The sequence below is a fragment of the Stenella coeruleoalba genome (genome assembly GCF_951394435.1).
Source record: "Stenella coeruleoalba genome assembly, chromosome: 12".
Taxonomy (NCBI): Eukaryota; Metazoa; Chordata; class Mammalia; order Artiodactyla; family Delphinidae; genus Stenella; species Stenella coeruleoalba.
In genome coordinates, this window is record NC_137158.1 from 19,818,027 (window position 1) to 19,839,685 (window position 21,659).

Sequence of the window (21,659 nt, forward strand, 5' to 3'; positions counted from 1 at the left end):
AGTTGCCTCTAACTGGTATCTTTCTATTAATCTGCATTTTCCAGTTCTTTTTCCATACTGCCTTGATGATAGATTTAATCATGTTGCTCTGCAGCTTTGACGCCTTGGATGGGTCTCCATAACCTGAGTAGCACAAGTATTTTGTATGGTGAGAGGTGAAGCTGGAAAAAGCATCCAAGTCTTTGCAGGTCACGAAGAGGACTTAATCAGTTAGTCCAGAGGTTTGTCATCCTCATTCTTAGGTGCTTGAGTTTTTTAGAATGCCTCTCTCTACCTGTCAAGTACCTTTTTAAAAATATTTTTAAAAAATATCACTTACTTTATGAAGCCTCCCTCCTCTTCTGAACCCCTCGGTAACTAACACTTCGTTCATTGATCTAGGATAAGAATAAATAATATTCCTTCTTTACAGGATTTTGAGTTTAAGGGTAGATATGTCTTATCTTTGTATTTTCCATACCCAGCAGGGCAGTTAGCGCATAACAGGCTCTCAATAAAAGTACTATGAGAGAATTAATAAAGGGACTATAAGGAAATCTACTAATATTTAGAGACCGCCCCCCTTCCTGTTTCTACTCCTTTTTCTGTGTCTTCAACTTTTGACTGCCTTTTGCGTAACAATAAAAGAGCTCTTCCCCTTTAAGACAGTATTAGCAGTAATATCGAGTGAAGTAGATCACTAAAATTTGGAAATAGAGAAAATTTGCTGCTCTCTGAAAGTTAAGCTCAGCAGTCTACATATAATAGATGTGATGAGTCATCTTTGGTTACATAAATCAAAATATTGGACATAAATGTGAACCTAACGAATTTTGGAATACCTACATATCTAGTGAAGGTGATATCACCTTGCGAAGGACTGACAACATGATTGTAATATAGCAGCTGGAAACTTAACTGATGGTATTATAACCTATCCATAGAGATTGTGTAGCAGAGAGCAGGGTGGAGAGTCAGCACAGAGCATGGGAAAGGAAAGCCGAAATAGCAAGATCAGTGTTTTTTCAACTTCATCTAGGGGAACTAGTCATGGCACAGATACTGGTGCCACTTAGAGGGTTGTACGCTGGCATGGCAGTGGTAACTCATGAAGTCTCAATATGGCCTATGTGAGCTACCCTATAAAATTATCCACTTCTTTGTTTCAATTCCATGTTCATCAAGCAACTTTTAAATGATTATTTTGCCCTTCCAAATGTTCCAAATGTTTGGTCTTCCAATACTGGTATTGAGATGCCCTGGATGGGGCATGTAATGCTCAGGTCACTAGATGCAGGTAGTCAGGCTGAAAATCCGTTGCCATTCTGGCATGTGTGCTTTAATCTCTTGTGAACTTCATTAGCATCAAGTCCTTGCCTGAGTCTAATCAATGTTATGACATTGGAAGGACTGGACTGTGGACAGAAGTTATCAAGTTAATATCATTCTGTGAGGCTGCTTTAGTAAACAACCAGCTGACTTTTTCCTGAGGATGTCTGATCTTATGGTCCCTTTCAAACTATAACAAGGAGCTTCTGTTACTTTCTAATGTTTAACTCATCAATTACTACAACATTCTTACTCTCCTGCCATGGACAAAAAAGGGAAAAATTATGAGCATCCAAACATTTAAAAATAAACCAGAGCATTTGAAATTGTTTTTAAAATATGGTCAGCTTTATTTTGTATTTTTAAAGTTACATTGAAAATTTCTGAAATGTCCTAAAGACAGTTCTCTTATATGAGTGGTACATAGCGATTATATCAACTGCATAGCAGAAAAGGGTTTATTCAACTGTTTTGATTGAAAATTTGGAAGTAGCATGCCCCAAGTACGGTTTCTGATCGTGCTTTGTCCTTATGGGAATTAAATGCAGAACAGCTCTTGTTTTAATTGATAGGTATTTTCAGAGATTTGATGGAGGCAAAGTTAGCACTTTTACTAACAACATAAGATATTAGAATACATTTCCGTTTCAATTTTCTCTCCTACTACGCTTATTACTGTGGTTAAGAATCATATGTAAGTAGTGAATGTGTATTTTCCGCCCTATACTGTGCAAGACAGGTATACTCGGACTCTGCTTTTGAAGTGCCTAGTTTTAGTTTAGCAATCAAGCCTTTATTGATAATTTGTAGTTAAATATTTGGCAATAGTTTGTATGTTAGAGACTCCAGTTGATTTGGGAAAATAATATTGGGAAACGAGTATAATGAAATCTCGTTATTAATTTGATTATAATGATAATTTGAGTATAATGACATACTTGGGAGCCTAATGAGTATTCTCAAAACCCCTTACATTCCTTAAAAACTGAGATGTAGTCTGATAATTATGCAACCTGTTTCTCCTCGTGTTCTTAATTCAGCTAGGTTAACGGTCTCATTTTTTTCCCCTGATTTTATGTATATTTCATTGTTTAGGAGATTATGTTTCTGTAAGCAATCCCGAGGGCAATTTTAAAATATCCCAGTTCCAAGACTTGGAAGATCTCTTTTTATTGGCAGCGGGAACAGGCTTCACACCAATGGTTAAAGTACTGAGTTATGCTTTGACTAATATACCCAGTCTCAGGTATGTCATTTTATCTTTAATTATTACCCCTTGTAAGACTGCTAGATTAGTAGAAGGTATTCTAAATCGATTAAATACTTAGTGGACCTCAACAGACATGTTATCCCTCAGTCGTCATTTCTCACTCTTCTTCCTCCACTCCAAGCTGTTTTATTTACTTGATTCCTTTATTTTTGATATTTTTGGTTACCTAATTGGCACTAAAAAAACATTCATGCTAGTTCACTTTTAGACTTTCCATTCATGCATATTTTTTAATTCTATAATCGAAATGGTACCTTTTGAGTTGTTGTTGTTTTTTCTTTTAAGGAAAGTGAAGCTGATGTTCTTCAATAAAACAGAGGATGACATAATTTGGAGAAGCCAATTGGAGAAGTTAGCATTTAAGGATAAAAGGTATAAAAGTGGTATTAGCTCTGTTTTTAAATATTCATACAGGTTTAGTCAGTTGATACCCTGCCTCCTTTGGTTGGAGTTTTTAACTGACCAGGAAACTCCTTCAAACAAAAATAATCACTAATTCTCTTAAAAAAAAGAACAAAAAACTAAATGTAAGTAATGTTAGTACACCTCTCCCAAAGAGATAGTTTGATAAAGTCAATGTGACATCAGAGATGTATCACTAAAATATATACTGGGCTTTATGTTTATGTTATGTTGTGTATACTGAGTTAGGTTTCATTGAAAATGATCCAGTGTAGCCAATTTGGTAATTCAAGATTTTCTTGTTATAATGGGGACAGATCAGATAAATCTGGTGAGGTAGGTTAAGCAAAAATAAACATGTTTTTTTACTACAGGATTTCTTAGAGCGTTTACTATGCCAATGTCCATTGTGACTTTCCAAGAAGGGGATTCCTTCTGCATTGTTTAGCAAGATTCTCTTCATTTTTTTTCGTTCACATTAACACGTATTAAATATCATTAGTGGTCCTCAGTACACACTTTGGGAAATGCTGGTATAGGTAATAGAAAAAAGTCTGAGTCAGGCTGAATTCAGTGGTAAAATGAGGCAGCAAGGACAGCAAGGTAGCAATTTGTTTCATTGAAAAAAGAGCCCTAGCACAGTCCAAGGAAGTGAGATAATTTAACCACGCATACGCCCCATCTCCCCTAAAGAGGTATGAAAGCAGTTGGAAATTCAAAACAAAATTTCAGAAGAAGAATGAATTGAACAAGCTGTCATATTTCTGAAGCATTTTTGTAATCATTAAAAACTATTTCTAAGAATTGCAGAACTTCGTAAGTCATACAAAATATCTGACGTAAGTATTTATGTTTATGACAGTATGGTGGAGATAAAGTTCTTGACATTTTAAAAGTTAAAGACCTCAGAAATCCAGCTGTCCCTGGGGCTCCAGATTCTTCTGAATATTTTCTGAATATCCTCACTAAGGTGATGCCGTGGTTCCTTCTAGTCTTTTCCTCTCTGTTGTCTCCCATCCTCCCCCTCTTTCTCTTTTAGTAAATAATTTGCACAAATGAAGGACGACCTGAATTTAATCACCGAAGTGTTTTCTCACATACTTAAAACATAAACCTAAGAATATGTACTATACTTAAGTAGTTGCACAGCAATTTAGAGCATAATTTAAAGAAATAGAAATTCCTGCGTTTTTCAAGTGTCTTTTTCACTAATTTTCAAAGTGGAATATCGGAAGCAGCATTTATCAAAAAGCCTAACGACCTAAATTCTGGTTCTCAGTCTACCCTTTACTAGCTTGAAACTGTATTCAAAAATTACGTAGCTCTGTGGGCCTGTCCCTTTATTTTCAAAATAGAATAATGACATCTTTCCTGTTTACTTCATAAGCCTGTTGTGAGGACTAGAGAAGATAGTGCAAATGCTTAGAAATTGTGAAGCCCTGCCTCAGATATTTGGGTTGCTGTTATGAAGGACCTCTGTATACATGTGTTCTTGTATTGACTGTTTGAGCTCCTGTTTCCTAAACAAGCATTTGAAAGACTTTAAGCAGACGTAGCTACACTTTTTTAGCTAGATTTTTTTAAAAAAGTATTTCTGGCAGTTTTGGGACATGGTATTCTTCAAGATAGTTTGCTTGTACAAGAAAAATTCATTTACTATTATTTCAGCAAACAGACATTGTACTCTTAGTCTATCCATTGATGTTAAACTCGACGTAAGAAGTAACGTGTATACGTATACCTGAATCACTTTGTTTTACACCTGAAACTAACACAACATTGTTAATCAACTACACTCCAATATAAAATAAAAAGTTAAAAAAATCAAAAAAAAAAAGAAAGAATTGGTAGAAAGGCATGTGTTACAGCTTCTGAACATGAAGTGCCCTTTAACAACGTCCCCTGTGTATTTTGTTTTGTCTTGCTTGGTCCACATAATTTGGGTTGGTGGAATTGCGTAGGCTGCAGGACTGAGGATGAGGAAAGGCCCCTTCTTTTTCACTTCTGGATAACTGGCTCTAAGTGAGTGAGACGCTCCAGTGTGCTGGGAGGAGTGAGTGTTTTGCCTCTGGCCTGCCTTTATCCTCTCTCTTCTGCTCACTCTCTCTCTCCCGGCTCTCACCTGCCTGCTCCCGATACTGTGCGCTCTCTGCTCCCTCCCTTTCCTTCCACTTTCTGGGGATACACTCTCCTTGCTGGGGGCCCTCTACTGGCACTGACTTCCAGCCTCGAATGATCTGTGCCCCCCTGGAGACTCAGGGTCAGACCCTCCCTGGAAAACGCAAAGGCCTTGGGGTCAGACCCTCAGTGGGAAACACAGAGGCCTTGTGTATGTACATGGCTTTGAAACATTTGTCAGGAACCTTCCATATTCTCAGGTTTTATGCAGATAGAGGAGAAACCTAGCCTTAAAGGTTTACTGATGGCTCTCGGTAGTACTGTTCATTCAGAGCATAATTGTTGAGTCCCATACACAGAAGGAAAGTGAAAGTTCAAATTAATATAAGGTAGTTTTAATTTGTCACATCTGTCATTTAATTAACATTTAAGGCTTAATTTTTTTTATCTGTTAAACCACCCTTTCCTACATCTTGACTCTCCAATGTCACTGCTCGTTTTAGGAATAAAGTTTCTGATGGCAGAATGTGAAACTTGAACACATCTCCTTGGTTAAATTATTATTGGATTGTGACTATTAAAAAAATAAGTTCTATAGTTAAAACAAATGAAATACCTTACTCTCTGTAGGATTAGGACACAGCTTTCCATTCAATCCTTTGGGGAACAAGGAGGGATAGGAAAAATGTATACTGAGACTGGTGTATTACCTAATATTTTCATTTTCAGCAAGCATGCTGTGCTTGTCCTCAGAGTTTATCCAGATAATATAGTTAGCAAAGGAAATTCTTCGAAATATTGTTGTATGATGGAAACTTATTAACCTGTGACCTCAGGCAAGTCACTTGATCTGAGGGAGCTTCAGTTTTTCCCTCTGTAGAACAGGGACATCGATATCTCCATCAGAGGGTTGTTTGGGAGCGGGGGCCATGAGATAGCGGATGTGGGTGCCTCGCCCAGAGTTAGCATATTTGTAACATTCATTTACTCATCAATTTCCTGTGAGCGTCTCCCAGGTGCCTGTATGGGGGTATAACGGGGAACAGGATATTGTGTGGGCTTATCTTCTCATGCAATCCAGGGAATGGATCTCTTCATTTTCCCATGTTGCTAAACTTAATCTTAGAATTGCCGAAAATAGGTAGACGATTTGTACTCTTTCAGGATGTTTCTGTTTCAATTCAGTTTTCATGTCATTAAGCATAAAATTTCAACGGAAAAAAAAAAAGTTAGCTTGCCTGAATTTTATCCAAATATTTTATTACACTTGACTGTTAACTCCAGTAGAAGGTAAATATGTACAGCAGTAGGTGTAGGTAATTACTATGTAAACGGAAATCCAAATTAAATTTCACTTATCTCTGTCTCGACTACTGAGCCGTGTTATGAGGCCTGGTTGACTCAGTCTTACATGCTGGTACTCCCCCCTCCCCCAGTAGAATGCGCCCGCTCTGAGTTCTCTGCTTTTGCAGGATTCTTTTTGAGGTGCAGGACAGTTTGACAGTGAGATTGACTTCTGGATGGCATTTTGTAATATATAAATAGAATAAGTATTTTCCTTCCCTTTCAAAGCAGTCATGTTTGAAGATAATAACCTTATTTTAGTAAAGTTAGTAGCATATTCTTTTCTATAAATAGTAGAATTTGATGATTTGCTGATTTTCCCCTGTTTTAAAATTAATACATATTTGTATAGAAAAATATATAAGGGAAAAGATCACCCATAATCTTACCACCCAAGGAACAACATTATGGTTTGTATCTTTCCATTCTCCTTCTCTCTCTTTCTCTCCCTCTCTCTCTCACAGACACACACATACATACACACATGCACGCACTTATACACTTAAATGCGCACATTATTTTTTTGTATTTTTAAATAATGTAGCCATACTGACTATACTTTTTATAACTACATTTTTAGTGAATTGTGTGTATTCTATGTATAGAACACTTTCAACCTGTGGCTCTCGACCTGGAGTGATTCTGTTTCTCCCTGCCTGACACCCTGACACCCTAGGGGGACATTTATGTCTTGAAACGCTTTTGATCGTAACAACTGATGGAAGGGGTTCCCCTGGCACCTAGTGGGTAGAGACTGCTAAGAGCCTACAAGAATGCTGTTAAGAGCCTCCAGTGCACAAGACAGCACAGGACAGCAAAGAATTATCCTGCCCAAACTGCCAGTAGCGCTAGTTGGGAAAACTCACACTACACCATGATTTTTAATAGCTGCATTGTATTTGGTCATTGAGTTCATACCATAATTTGTTTAACCAACCCTCTACTCTACTGTTCGACATAGTAAGTACAAATTTTTCTGTACCTCTCTAACTATGCAGGATAAAGGTTCACCAGAAGAATCACTAAGTCAAAGTGTACCAAGGCCTATTGATCCACTTTGACAGTAGCCTCTCGAAGGTAAAGGTTTTTCTATATTCTGGTGTCAGTTTGGGGACCAGCAATGTGTAAGTCCCATTTAAGACAGCAAAATCCAGTGATTCCAGAAGCACAAGTAAGTTAAACAAGGTGCTTGAACGCCTTTCTTTTTCCCCAGCCTGTGAGGCAACTCAGATGTGTGGGCCCCTAATCTGGACCCTATACCACTCTCTGTTCCTCCCAGATGTTCCTCCAGGGGTGGTGTTTTTTTGGATTTTCTTTTTTACTGAAGTATAGTTGATTTACAATATTGTGTTCGTTTCAGATGAACAGCAAATTGATTGAGATATATATTTTTTAGATTATTTTCCATTATAGGTTATTACAAGGTATTGAATACAGTTCCCAATGATTATTGTTTTTTTTTAAAATTTATTTATGTTTTGGCTGCATTGGGTCTTCGTTGCTGCGTGTGACCTTTCTCTAGTTGCGGCGAGCAGAGGCTACTCTTCATTGTGGTGCGAGAGCTTCTCATTGCGGTGGCTTCTCTTGTTGCGGAACATGGGCTGTAGGCGCGTGGGCTTCGGTAGTTGTAGCACGCAGGCTCAGTAGTTGCGGCACACAGGCCCTAGGGCACGTGGGCTTCAGCACTTGTGGCTCGCGGGCTCTAGAGCGCAGGCCCAGTAGTTGTGTCACACGGGCTTAGTTGCTCCGTGGCATGTGGGAATCTTCCCGGACCAGGGATTGAACCCATGTCCCCTGCATTGGCAGGCGGATTCTTAACCACTGTGCCACCAGGAAAGTCCCAGGGGTGTGTTTCTTGGAATGTGTTCCTTGAAATATTTATGTGTTCCCCCTAAAGGGCTCTATGATTAAATAAGTTTGAGAAATAATGTATACTATGTTATCTTCTTGAAGTTTAATATGAACTTAGCATATTCAAGGCTTTGAGAAATTCTAAACAAATCTATTTAACTTCTCTTAACCCAGTAGTCCCAAACTTATTTGCCAGGTTAGCCTTTTGTTTTCATGGACAACCACTAACATTTGGAGGAGCACACGTGTTTAATCAGATTCGTTTTGAGAAATATTTTTAACCCCTAGCTGTTTATTTTGTGAGCTGTTTTTCCCATGAGCAAATAGCAAGTTTTTCTGCAGATTCTAGTATTTTTCTTTAGCTAGAGAAACCAGGAAAAGCTGGGGCCCCAAATACTCTGAAGTACTACTTGTGGGCAGTGACAAGCCACTGAAGCTTTAGCAAAGAAGTTGTGAGATTGGATCTGGGTTTTTAGGAGAACTAGTATAACAAGGATATGCCAGATAGATGAGGGTAAGCTTATTAGAGCAGCATCTTAGACAAGAGATAGAAGGGCCGGACCTGGAGTTGTGGCAGTAAAATTGGGAAGGCAGGGCTATGTATGTTTGTTTAAGAAATAGGAAGGAGTGGGTCTGGGAAGCTGGTTGCCTGGAGGAGGAGGGAATACGCTGTTGAATGACTTCAGGCTCTGCATATGGTTTAGACTGAATGCATACATTTATATTTCAAGATTTTTTAATCTCAGGTCATTTATCAGCCTACTTTAAAGTAATTTATTTTGGACAAGCTTGTTTACTTCCATTGACATTTAGACCTCATAGGCATTCATCAGAAGCAGGTCTCTCTCTCTCTCTCTCTCTCTCTCTCTCTCTCTCTCTCTCTCTCTCTCTCCCCCACCCCGCTCCCTCTCCCTCTCCCTCTCCCTCTCCCTCTCTCTCTCTCTCTCTCTCTCTCTCTCTCTCTCCCCCCCCTCCCTCTCCCTCTCTCCCTCTCTCCCTCTCTCCCTCTCTCTCTCTCTCTCTCTCTCTCTCTTTCTCTCTTTCTCTCTTTCTGTCTCTCATGTTGCTTTGCACTTTATGGATTCTCGAAATTTACTTTCAAGTAACCTTTTCAAGAGTCCCAGTCCTTTCTGGCACTTCTGAAATCATAGGGCAGAAAGGAGTTTCAGGACATTTGCCAGTGCGTCCCCTCATGCCTCAAGGCTATAAATGCTTCAGACAGTAAGTTGCCCTTCAGAAAAATTCAGAAGCAACCATCCACAGTAACCATCTGTATCCTGATATGGTATAAAAAGCCCTTCATTCATGTATTCTTGAGTCTTACCTTGGGATTGCTCCCGCTCCAGTGAAAGCTCTTTTCCAGGGCTGTGAAGGAGAAGAGAAACAGGAGAGCATCCTCCTTACAATCCCCTGAAAATTGCATCCGTGCCACCTGGTCACGTTTTCCACTGAGAGACCCAAAGGTATACCCGGGGGACCAATATGTGAATAAATACAAAATACATGAGGAATTTATACCATTTATGTAAGGATCACAGTTATTTTTCACCCTTTAGTAGATGCCTGCAGAAAGCATGCCACTGATTAGACTTTTTTTTTCTTTTTTTTCTTTTTAAAGCATCTCACTAAAGGAAAATTAAGATTTTTATTCAGATGACAAAGGACACCAGTATTGATTTATATCTTAGCAGTTTTATATATTTATATCTTAGCAGTTTTATATATTTATATCTTAGCAGTTTTATTCCAGTGACAGGCTGATTGGAAATAGAGGCAGAGGAGACTTATCTTTTATTTGTAATTTAACAAGGCAGTTGCTATGTTTTATTGCGTTGTCTATGTATAATTAGAAATGTCTTAAGATAGTGGTTCCACAGCTGCTTTTGGGTGCCCTCTGATAATCTGATGAAAGGTTATAGACCTTCTTCCCAGAAAAATGCCCTTACAAATTCACGTACATTTTTATACGTAATTTCATAGATGCCAGCATATGGCTTTGTTCTTCTGAGTATAGTGTTTATTTTTAACCAATATGGCTTCTTGTTAAATAAATTCCTTTTTTCATTCATCAAGTATTTTTTGCACACTTGCCTCAAGCTAGGTCTGGATACAGTATGAACAAGACAGGCCAGGACTCTGGCCTCATGGAGCAGCAAACAAACATCACGTTCCAGAATTACGTAACGCTATCTTAATGATAAGTGCTGGGAAGGAAAACATGCTAGTAAAAGAGAGTATTCGGGGTACTGTTTTGTATAGGGTGGATTCCTATTGCTGCTAAAGTGAAATGGGAACTTTGAAGGCAAGAAATAAAACACGTCTCTGTTGGGATTTTAAATATAAAATCAGAATATTAGAATTGTAAGAGAGCATATAGTTTTCCCACCTTGTTCCACAGATGGACCTATAAGCCCTAGAGGCTGGGTCTGGTGAGAGCTGGGACGGGTTCTGTAGCCCCGGCTGGCGCCCTGAGCTGGTCTGTATGCTTGTGCTGGCCCGTCCGCTCTTGGGAGCGTTCACCCAGCTGCAGCCCAGCCAGGCGAGGACCACAGCTCCAGCCATGTCTTGCTTCTGTTCTGATGTTTGGCTCCCAGGGCCACCTCACGAGAGAAATTATTCGCTTCAGCGTTTTCTTAAGATTGAGATTAACATATTACTCAAGTGGAAAATGTAGAAACACATTCGATCTGATGCTACTGAAAATGATAAGAACTAACTGTGTTTGCAGAAATGGTGCAAAGGGAGCAGGTAGAGCTTAGAATTTTGAATGTGCTATGGCTGTTCATCAGCAGTTCACTTAACAGATTGCAGAGCTGTGGGAAGAAGTGGTCTGTTGTTCCCTTGTGAGGCTTGGTTTGATGTGCTTCTTTCTGATCGTAATTCTGTACCCTTTCTTTTCTTTGAAATGTTTCACTCCATAGTGTTTGAGTGCCTCCTGTGTGATGGCCACTAGGGGTGCAGTGATAACCCAAGCAAACATGGTCCCTGCTCTCACGGAGTTTCTGGTCTAATGGGGAAGGGAGACATTACTAGAAAAATCACCTTGGTGGTCACATATTTACAGCCTGATAGAAAGGCTATAAAGAAGAGGAAAAGGGAAACATTTCTACAACACATGTAATTACGAAAGGACTCCAGACTGGTGGGGCTGCAGTGCTTCCCTGGAAATGATGCTTGAGCTAAGAAACTGAACAGTGGGGTGTGGTAGAAACATTACAGAAGGAGAAAGAGAACAGGCAGGGTGTGGCGGTGAAGGCTGAGAGAAGCAGAGCACAGAGTTAGGAGCTAGGATTGGGGAGAATTTGGACGTGGAGGGTGAGGCAGATCAGTCCTGGGTTTCTGGTTTGTGCAACCAAACGGACTGTGGTGCCATTCACAGCAGTGACATCGGGTGTGGCACAGGGATCCTGTAAGTCAAGGTTGAAGCCACGAAGACAAGTAACAGTAAGAAGTCAGATAGGCCGTTGGTTATCGGGGTCAAGGACTCATTGGAGGGGTTTGAGTCAGATGAAAATGCACATGTGGTCGTTGCTCTTTACTGTGCTTTATACAAGCGAATTATTAATAAAAATGTGGAGTTCTCTGAGATCCCTCAGAGCTCTCTTTCTAATGAGTTCAATAGAAAATGTCAAATTATTCTTTATCTGTAGCAAAAGTTTATCTTTAGTAAATGTGGATTTACCTGTATTTGCAAAATGTTTACATTCTGTTCTAGTGCTTTGCTAGCAAGCGTGTCAACCTTCATATATTCATTTGTTCTCCAGGGGAGAAAAAGATGCGTTAGTGAACTGGAAACATGTTCATAATGTATTTAAGGTAATAGACTTTAAAAAAATGTTTCTTTTCTCCAGATTTGACGTTGAATTTGTTCTCTCAGTACCTACTTCTGAATGGAACGGCAAACGGGGATACATTTCACCAGCTCTGCTTTCTGAATTTTTGAAAAGAAGTTTAGACACGTCCAAAGTCCTCATCTGCATTTGTGGACCAATGCCATTTACAGAACAAGGAATGAAGTGAGTAGCAACGTGGTAGGAGAGAGAATCCCAGCACCGTGAAATGACGACCTCCTATGAACAGCAGTTGACATGGCTCTCATTTCTTCCTATTCATATGAACACGTACTTCAATAGCCTGTCACAGCATAAGAAAATAATAACAAAGTGTTTAATCTGCGTGCAGGTGAAGTGTCGGAGGCCCGGGTTATGCACAGAGTTAGACGTGAACACAAAAGTCAGACACAGCCAGCTCTTGATGGCCTCTGGTAGTGGCTGGTCGTGTGGACGCTTTCACAAGATTGGTGCCAGATAGTTTTGGGGACACTAGATTCAACCTCCTCTTCCACCAAAGCTTCATAATGTATAATAATTTTTTAAAAACATATCATAATAAGCAGTGTTCATCTCATTGTAGCTTTTGACCTTCCATCATTCTCTGCAACTGGGTGAGCATTAATCGATAACACAGTGAGAAAGAGCCAAACAGCAAGACAAAACCCAGAGACTAGAACATAAATAAGCTAAGACCAAGAGTTGAACTCCGCACAGAGAACAACCAGTGGTAGTGACCATCTTATTTAAAAATCACCTTGATCTTATTTAACTCTAAAATGACACTTTAAAATATTTGTTTACATATAGCCACTACTGGGTTTCTAGATGACTTTAAAATATGACTGCCTTAAATGCCCTGCATTTCCTTGTTTGGTATATGACTGAACCTAACATTTGCTAGGTAATTTTCTCTCTTGCTATTTTATTTTTAATTTTAATTATGAAAAAGACAGGCGGTATGTCCGGAAAGGTAGGTTGGGTTCAGATAGTGAGAGGCTTGCCTGCCGCACCACGTTGGCCCTCGTAACTCCTGTGCCGTCCTGTCGTTTTGTCTGAATGTGCGTGTCAGCTCTGGAAGCTGCCACTTTGGGTTGGTATCCCAGCTCCACCACTTAGGGTCATGCTACAGTCATCAGCTAAGTGTCCTAGGGCCAAACCATCTAAGCTTTCATGCAGTCACCCATCTGAGGGAATAAATGATACTATTGATGCATGTGAAATGCTTAGCACAGTGACTACAAAGAGTGAGTACGAAGGAAATGTTTACTATTTTCAGCAGCATTTTATTTATTTTTTTTCACCTCCTTTTTTTTTTTTTTTGGCCACGCCACATGGCTTGCGGGATCTTAGTTCCCCAACCAGGGGTTGAACCCATGCCCCCTGCAGTGGAAACGTGGAGTCCTAACCACTGGACCGCCAGGGAAGTCCCCTTCAGCACTATTTTAAACAGAGCTACTTTTAAGATTTCAGTCTCCATTTACAGTATTCTCCAAGTTGAATTATACTTAAGCAGTATTTCTGCTTCTCCTGTTCAGTGGGGGAAAATTACGATAGAATGCTAGGGGATCAAGTCCTTACTTCAAAAACTGGTGAATAAAGAGGAAGAAAACCGGCATTTATTCTGCCTTTTCTGTATGAGTTATACTACTGGATAACCACGTAATAGATGAGCAGAAGTTATTCTTTATAGAATTCCTCGGCTGATAAACGAATAAAGAATGATAGGAGTAGAATATCACCAACTTCGGTCCCTAATGAAACTAGTAGATATGTACATAGCTCACCAGTGGTGGGTAGCATCCAAAAAGAGAGGCAACCCGGTATTATGTGCCTCCTGATGAAAGAGCACTACGAAGTAGTCTTGTCAAAAAGAATTGAACTTGTATCTGATTAAGCCTCTTGATCCAATTATTAAATTTTGGGAGATAAAAGGAAAAAGGAACATTATTAAAGTAAACCACAGGGATGCAGCAAAATGAGAACTGTGGGAGACTCAACACTTAAAAATCTGATTTTGTCAACAAATAAATTGAAGGACAGAGAGAGAGAGAGAGAGAGAGATGGAGGGGATGTTATAGATCAAAAAATACCCAAAAGAGGGGCTTCCCTGGTGGCGCAGTTGTTGGGAGTCTGCCTGCCGTTGCAGGGGACACGGGTTCGTGACCCGGTCCGGGAAGGTCCCAGATGCCGCGGAGCGACTGGGCCTGTGAGCCATGGCTGCTGAGCCTGCGCATCCGGAGCCTGTGCTCCGCAACGGGAGAGGCCACAACAGTGAGAGGCTCGCGTACCGCAAAAAAAAAAAAAAAAAAAAAAACCCAAAAGACATATAAACCAATCAGAGTGAGTAGACTTTAATTGGATCTTGATTCAAACAAACTTTAAAAAATTATGGCATTTGTGAGACAATCGAAAATGTGAGCACTTACTAGATACTAGATGATATTAAGGAATTATTGCTAATTTTTTAGAAGTGATAATTGTGTTTTTTAGAAAACACATGCTAAATGGGGAAAATGAAAAAATACTATGGTTACGATGGTAAACTCTGATCTTGTTTATTTTTAAACATCTTCCCTAAGAAACATGTGCTTTTTATTTGTTTTTCAGGTTGCTGCATGATTTGAACTTTTCCAAAGATGAGATCCATAGTTTTACAGCATAATGAAGAGCCGTCGTACAACTGTTTTAGCTAAATTTGTGATTAATTAGGGTTTTTTAAAAGAACATTTTTGTATATAGGTTAACTAGAATCCAGGTTTTAGTTTCTTAAATTAAATCAAATGTTTCTTCACTATAGATACCTTGTTGACTTTATTTTGTACCATAACTTATTTTACTACTGATACTTGTCCTGGAAGGTCAATCGTGGCAACAAGTATATAGAGGATTCTTTGTTACGAATCACAAAGCTCCTTACCATTTAAACTGTATCACTGTTCTACAATAAGCTCTTGTGTTTTATGACATGATAAAGCAAATGATCATTTTGATCACATTTCTATGCTGTAAGATGTCTGATTAGCAATACAGATTAAATTTTACATTGCACTGTAAACTCAGGAAATGATCATTTATGTCCTTGTTCTTACTATGAAAACATGGAATGTTATAACTTAAGTGATCCAAACATTTTGTGTGTCTATGGTCTTGATACAGAGTAGAATAAAAAATATTCTGAAGTACTTTTTAATCTTTGTGGTAGAAATGTGTTTGAGTGCAACAGTGTGGGTTAGTGTCTGCGGGGAATTTTAAAAGCAGCAATAAAAGATTCTGGAGACACTTCACACACGCAGCTTTGGAGTATATGTGTTTAGAAAGTTTAAGACAACCTTGACAACTATTTTGATTCTTAGCCAAAACTAGAGGCATCAGGAAAGATAATGAAAGTATAGCATCTGGTCTCATGGTCTAAAATAATCATTTGGTGCTTTGGAATAGGTTAAATTTGAATTCTTTTTGAGCCCATCTAGGCCAGCTGGGCAAATGAGGGACACTCCATCCTAAACGGTACCTTCCCTGGCGGGCTGCTTGCCCCACAGCTGGCGGTTCAGCAGGGAGCCCTCCTAAGCTCTGCTGTGTGGGCATCTTATTCTCTCTCCCTGCTGCTGTGTGCAGCCTTCAAAGGCTTTCACAGATTGGGATTCTGCAAAGGGTATCAAGAAAAGCCATTGTGTATACTACCAAGTGTAAAACAGACAGCTAGTGGGAAGTAGCCGCATGGCACAGGGAGATCAGCTCAGTGCTTTGTGACCACCTAGAGGGGTGGGATAGGGAGGGTGGGAGGCAGGGAGACGCAGGAGGGAAGAGATATGGGGACATATGTATATGTATAACTGATTCACGTTGTTATAAAGCAGAAACTGACACACCATTGTAAAGCAATTATACTCCAATAAAGATGTTAAAAAAAAAAGAAAAGCCATTGTGAGCTTTTCCTGAGGAAACTGTTGGATGCATAGGTGGCTATGTGTAAGCTAACTCAGATTTAACAGCCGTATTCAGGATGGCAGCATTGCTTTTGCTTTTACAGAAATCGGGGTGTGGGGAGTCTCCAACTCCCCTGTAAACGATTTGGTAAATAGCTAAGTCTTCACTGAATGAATGGTGGACTCAGGAGGAACACAATATTAACGTTCCTCAAATTACAAACCCCCAGCCCAGGAAGCTCCCCAGGTGCAAGTGGCTGGATCAACACTTTCTTCTTTCCCTGCGTCTCCCTCCTCCATGCACAGTCATTCACTCAGGCCGGAGGTGGCAATGCTCCCTGTGGCTAACAGGAACATTTTCTACCTCTGCCTTCCTACCACCTCTTTTTTTCTCCCCTAAGATCATGAACTTTCCAGGCACACCTTTTTTTGTAGTTTATTAGTAATATATCTGTTAATTCTACCTCAGCCAGCTCTCTCATCTTTTCTACCCTCCTTTTTCCTCTCTCCTCCAAACCCATTTCTAATTACCTCCAGGTTACTCCCTGTTTGTATCTCTTCCTCAGTCTTCTTACTTTATTTTAAAGCAAAGGAAAACCCATGAGCATCTTCTGAACGTGTATGTTAATAATTCCCAAATTGGCATCTTTGAGAATCAGCTGAGCTTCAGTTTTCAATATCCAGTTACCACCTGGGTGTTCCACAAGCCCCTCAAATTCAATAGATCCCAAACTAAGCTTTTGCCGTGACCATCTTGTAACCAAACCAGGTTAATGTCTGGCTGACGTCCAGCAAGCCGAAACGCTGAGACGCCAAGGATTGCAGCAAAGAGAGGGTTTATTTAAAAGGCAGCCAGGTGAGAAGACGGGAAGACAAGTCTCAGATCCGCCAAAGGGCTCAGGGGAATTACGGGACAATGAACGAAGAAGCAGGGCCGTCTGAGGCGTGGGGAGCGTGGGGAAAGGTGACCGGGAAAAGGTGGGGGTGATTGTTGTGCTGCGCAGGCGTAACGAGGCTACAGGCTTCTGCACGTTCAAGAGTGGAGGCGCTTAGCACGAGCTGAGGGTGGAGTTTTCGACCCTCTGGCGTCAGAAGGTCCCTGCGTGGCCACTCATGTGTGCCCATTTGGAGGGTCAGTGGTCCTATCCAGTGTTAACCAGCTGAGCTCCAACTAGACACAGCTGACTCCAAGTTCCTGGAAAATGACTCAGGCAGATACATACCTTATTGTTTAGGCTACATGCCGCTTGGAGGACATGCAAAACCACCTTCATCAGTGAAGGCAGCTGAAGTGGATTTAAGCAAACCCATGGTTTCAGTCTCTCCCAGGTCTATTCCTCCTCTTGAATTCTCTGATTTACTGGTGCTACCAGTAAATCTAGCCAGCCCTTCTAGAACTATTTGGGATCAGTGTCTCCCTCTCCAATCTGATTCCTCCATACCAGCTAGCCCTGCCCTGTGGTCCCTCAATCACCTCAGTACAATAGCCCGACAACTGGTCTTCCTATTGCAGGTTTTTTTTTTATTCCTATTGCAGTCTTGACCTCACTGAAATCCATTCTCTATTCCAGTGTTGCTAGAGGGCCTTAGAAACTCCCCTAAATAGAGCCTCAGTCTCCCATTTAATACAGCCGTATACTGAGGAGCGCAGAAGGGAATATGGACTGTAACTATTATTCTTGAGCAAAGAGCTCCAAGGCTCCTACGTCCTGTATTTGCAATAAGAAATTGGAATTGTACTCAAAGTCACTTTTCCTTGAGAATTCTGCTTGCTTACTTCCTTTTTAAAAATGTGTTTATATGTCAGTTTTGTATCAGTTTTATATTTCTGCAAGGACAAATGACTGCGAACTTCGAGGCTTAAAACAACACACATTTGTTCCATGGCTCAGAACAATTGCCCATTAATTCTATCCCTATTGGGATAGGGCTCAGCTGGGTCCTCTGCTGAAGACCTCCTAAGGCTGAAATCGGGTTGTCAGCTGGGCTGGACTCTTCTCGGGATGTGCTGGAGAATGTTTAGCCTCCAGGCTCCTTCAGGTTGTTCGTAGAATTCCGTTCCTTGAGGTTGGGGTTCCCCATTTCCTTGCTAGCAGTCAGCTGGGGGCCAGTCTTTGCTTGTATAGCTGCCCATGTCCCTTCTCATGCTATCTGTGTGGCTCGCCCCAGCACTGGTAGATCCAGCGTGTCTCATGCTTTAGATCTCTGCATTTCCCTTCTGCTACAGTCTTTCTTCCCCCTGCTGGAGAAAGTTCACTGCTTGTAGGCGCTCATGCAAATTAGATGGGGCCCGCCCAGGACTACCTGGATAATCTCCTGATCTTAAAACCTGTAGTGTTACAGCTGCAGAGTCCCTTTTGCCATTTAATAGAGCATATTCAAAGTCTTCAGGCGTTAGGGTGTCGACGTCTTTGGGGGACCGTTCTGCCTACCACAGTCTGAAGAGGACAGAGAAACTTGTCCAAGGTAAGATAATTGTATTTTGTCTAGAGCTCGCTATGGGCCCTCAATTTTCACCTTAATGTGATGGAGGAGTGAGAGATGCTTTCCACGCCTGGTGAAGGCTTGACTCCAGCTTCCTCTGTGGTCTACCTTCTCTGCCACATAAACTTGTCCTAAACTAGTTTGGGGCTGTGTCTGTTGATAGCTGCAGACTCCCACCTTTGGGCAGATGACCCAGTCTCTGTTTGGTCTACGATATTTAGAATGGCGGCTAATTGGTTAAAAAGGAAAAGTGAAACCGCAGCCCGCCCCAGTCTCTTGGTGTCTTTCTGCTTTGGTTTTTTGGGGTTTTTTGGTGTGTTTTTAATTGAAGTATAGTTGATTTACAGTGTTGTGTTAATTTCTGCTGTCCAGCAGAGTGATTCAGTTATATATACATTCCTTTTCATATTCTTTTCCATTATGGTTTATCACAGGATATTGAATATAGTTCCCTGTGCTCTACAGTTGTTTATCCTTCCCTCCCACACCCTCCCTCCCCCTTGGCAATCCCAAGTCTGTTCTCTCTGTCTGCCAGAATGCCAGAGTCACCTATCTGAAATACAAAAAACATGTTTTCTCTCCTGGTTAAAGTTCTCTTCTGCTGCCGGGTCCGCACTCATGGAATGGAGGCTCCATCCTGGGGGGCAGCACACTGAGCTCGGGGCCCTGGTAATGCGGCACGGGTTCCACACCCGGAGAGCAAGCCGAGGGGACTTCAGGCCACTGCCCCCGGCCCTCCAGCAAGTGCTCAGCTCTTAGGAAGGGTGTCACCCCGAGAGAAGCTTCTATTGTCCCCAGAACATTCATGCCCAGGTCTTTCTGTGGACGTATTTTTTCATTTCTCTTGCATAGATACCTGCAAATGAAATTGCTGAGTCATGTGGTAACTGTACATTTAACTTTTTTTTAAACCCTATTTTATTCTGTGTATATTTCTAGATCTAGTGCTGAGACATATACTAGTTAGATAATCATGCTTTTGAATGTACAGTTTCAAACTTTTAAGAAAATGCCAGGTTGTTTTTTTTTGCCAAATTGGTTGTACCGTTTTACACTCCTGCCAGCAAGCACTGTATCAGAATTTCAATCCTTCCACATCCTCAACAACCTTGAAGTATTAATCTTTTAAAAGTTAGTGTGTAGTGGTATCTTATTGTGATTTTAATTTGCATTTGTCTGATGTCTGTTGACGTTGAACTTGTTATCATATGCTTATTGGCCACTGGTATATTGTCTTTTGTAGGGTTTTAATCTTTTGCCTTTGTTTTTTTTAATGTCGGTTCATTGGTTTGTTTATTTATTTATTTTTGACTGTGTTGGGTCTTCGTTTCTGTGCGAGGGCTTTCTCCAGTTGGGGCAAGCGGGGGCCACTCTTCATCGCGGTGCGTGGGCCTCTTGCTATCGTGGCCTCTCCTGTTGCAGAGCACAGGCTCCAGACGCGCAGGCTCAGTAGTTGTGGCTCACAGGCCTAGTTGCTCCGCGGCATGTGAGATCTTCCCAGACCAGGGCTTGAACCCATGTCCCTTGCATCGGCAGGCAGATTCTCAACCACTGCGCCACCAGGGAAGCCCTTGCCCATTTTTAATTGGATTGTTTTTCTTATTGTTATTAAATTGGAAGCATTCTTTGTACATCTAGATACAAGTCCTTTTTCAGATGTTTCACGAATATTTTCTTCCATTGTGTGACAGCAAATCATATGGAGTGCTTAGGGCAAGAATAAGCTTGGGTACAAATCAATTTAAATTAAGAGTGTAAACTAAATAACAGTGCAGAAGGCAGCTATGAAGTTGATAAATGAATGACTAACATTCTAGGAAGAGAACTCTGGTGATAGCGTGGGGAGAACATTCTGGAAGGGACGGGTCTGAGAGGCAGGCAGCTAATGACAAATAGGGCCATGATGAGACATCTTTAATTCTGGTACAATGGCAGACACATTCAATAATGCAAATCATCACTGTAGCCGTGGAGGCAAATACAAACCACACAGGCTTTGTGTAAGCTTGGCTCTTCGGGAGGAACAACCATTTGCACGTTATAGTACATTTTGTCCATATGTCTCTTAGCAACTGGACACTTGGAGGTAAATCTGAAAATGATGCTGGCAACTCTCTTCCTCGAATTTGAAGAGCTTATGTTCTGACTCAGGATTTTCTAATTAGCCATCATCTCAACCCGCGGTGATCAGAATAGTGAGGGAAGTGTTTTTATTGTAGTGTTTGCTGAGGTGGCCTGTGTTGACTTCATTACAATTCTTATTTCCTCTCATTTCGAACATGCTGAGAAACGCAGTTATTTGTGTTTGGTACAAATAACGCTGGCTTGTAAACATGTCTAAGGGAGAAGCTACTGAAATTCTTAGTAAAATACATTCAGGTGTTGGTTATGCTGAGGATTTCTCACTTTCTGAGCAAGTTAATATTTTACTAATATAAGAATTATCACAAGGCAGTTCTCACGATAGCCACATTCTTGCACAGTTTAGAGGAAAAAATCACAGGAATCATTATACATCTAGATTTTCCTCATTGTCTTTCACATATTGTCTGGTGTATTTTAATATATATACTTTCATATTTTAAAATCTTGAATTAATTGTTCTAAACCTTCAGTGAGATGGGAGTTCTGTGCAGTAAACCATTAGAAGAAGGGGCATTCTCCCTCACCCAGTTAGGAAGTGGCACAGGCAACCAAATACAGGGTTCCCAGTACTCACTGGGGTTTCAGGAAAAGCACAATGCTGGTCAGATTAGAAAGTAACACGTGAAGATACCACCTGCTCACTCAGTAATGAAGCCGTGGAGCTCGGCCCCTTTGTGCTGGACCAGCTGTCTAAAAACTGCTGTTTCCCTGGCACCCCACCATCCCGGCTTGGGCACAGAGGAAGGCCTTACCTGTGTGTGCTGCACAGGTGTTCTGTGAGATGGAGAACCGTGTTCTTGTGGGAGCTGTTTTCACCCCTAAACATTCTCCATTTTGTCCTCTTGGTCAGGAAATCTTAAACAATAATAGCTAATATTTATATAGTTGACAAACCAATTCCAACAGTGCTGCAGGGGTTGCTGGTAAACCGTTTAACAACCAGCTCTTAGAAAAATAAATACATAAAGCCCTGATTTG

The 21,659-nt window shown here is 40.8% G+C and overlaps 2 protein-coding genes across 3 annotated transcripts in view; both read left to right on the top strand.

Annotated features, from left to right (window-relative positions):
• The window catches only part of LOC307195037 (cytochrome b5 reductase 4), an 82,227-nt gene extending 66,393 nt beyond the window's left edge, over window positions 1-15,834 (top strand). For both annotated transcript variants that reach the window (XM_079938665.1, XM_079938666.1), the window contains 4 exons: window positions 2,404-2,554; window positions 2,864-2,950; window positions 12,145-12,309; window positions 14,734-15,834. In XM_079938665.1, the coding sequence (XP_079794791.1) occupies window positions 2,404-2,554; window positions 2,864-2,950; window positions 12,145-12,309; window positions 14,734-14,788 (458 nt within the window). In that variant the 3' untranslated portion in view covers window positions 14,789-15,834. The remainder of the gene's footprint in view (window positions 1-2,403; window positions 2,555-2,863; window positions 2,951-12,144; window positions 12,310-14,733) is intronic.
• A 2,216-nt stretch (window positions 15,835-18,050) lies between these two features.
• MRAP2 (melanocortin 2 receptor accessory protein 2) overlaps window positions 18,051-21,659 on the top strand; it is a 99,900-nt gene continuing 96,291 nt past the window's right edge. The window contains exon 1 of the mRNA XM_079939246.1: window positions 18,051-18,518. The gene's annotated coding sequence lies outside the window, so the exon portion shown is untranslated. The remainder of the gene's footprint in view (window positions 18,519-21,659) is intronic.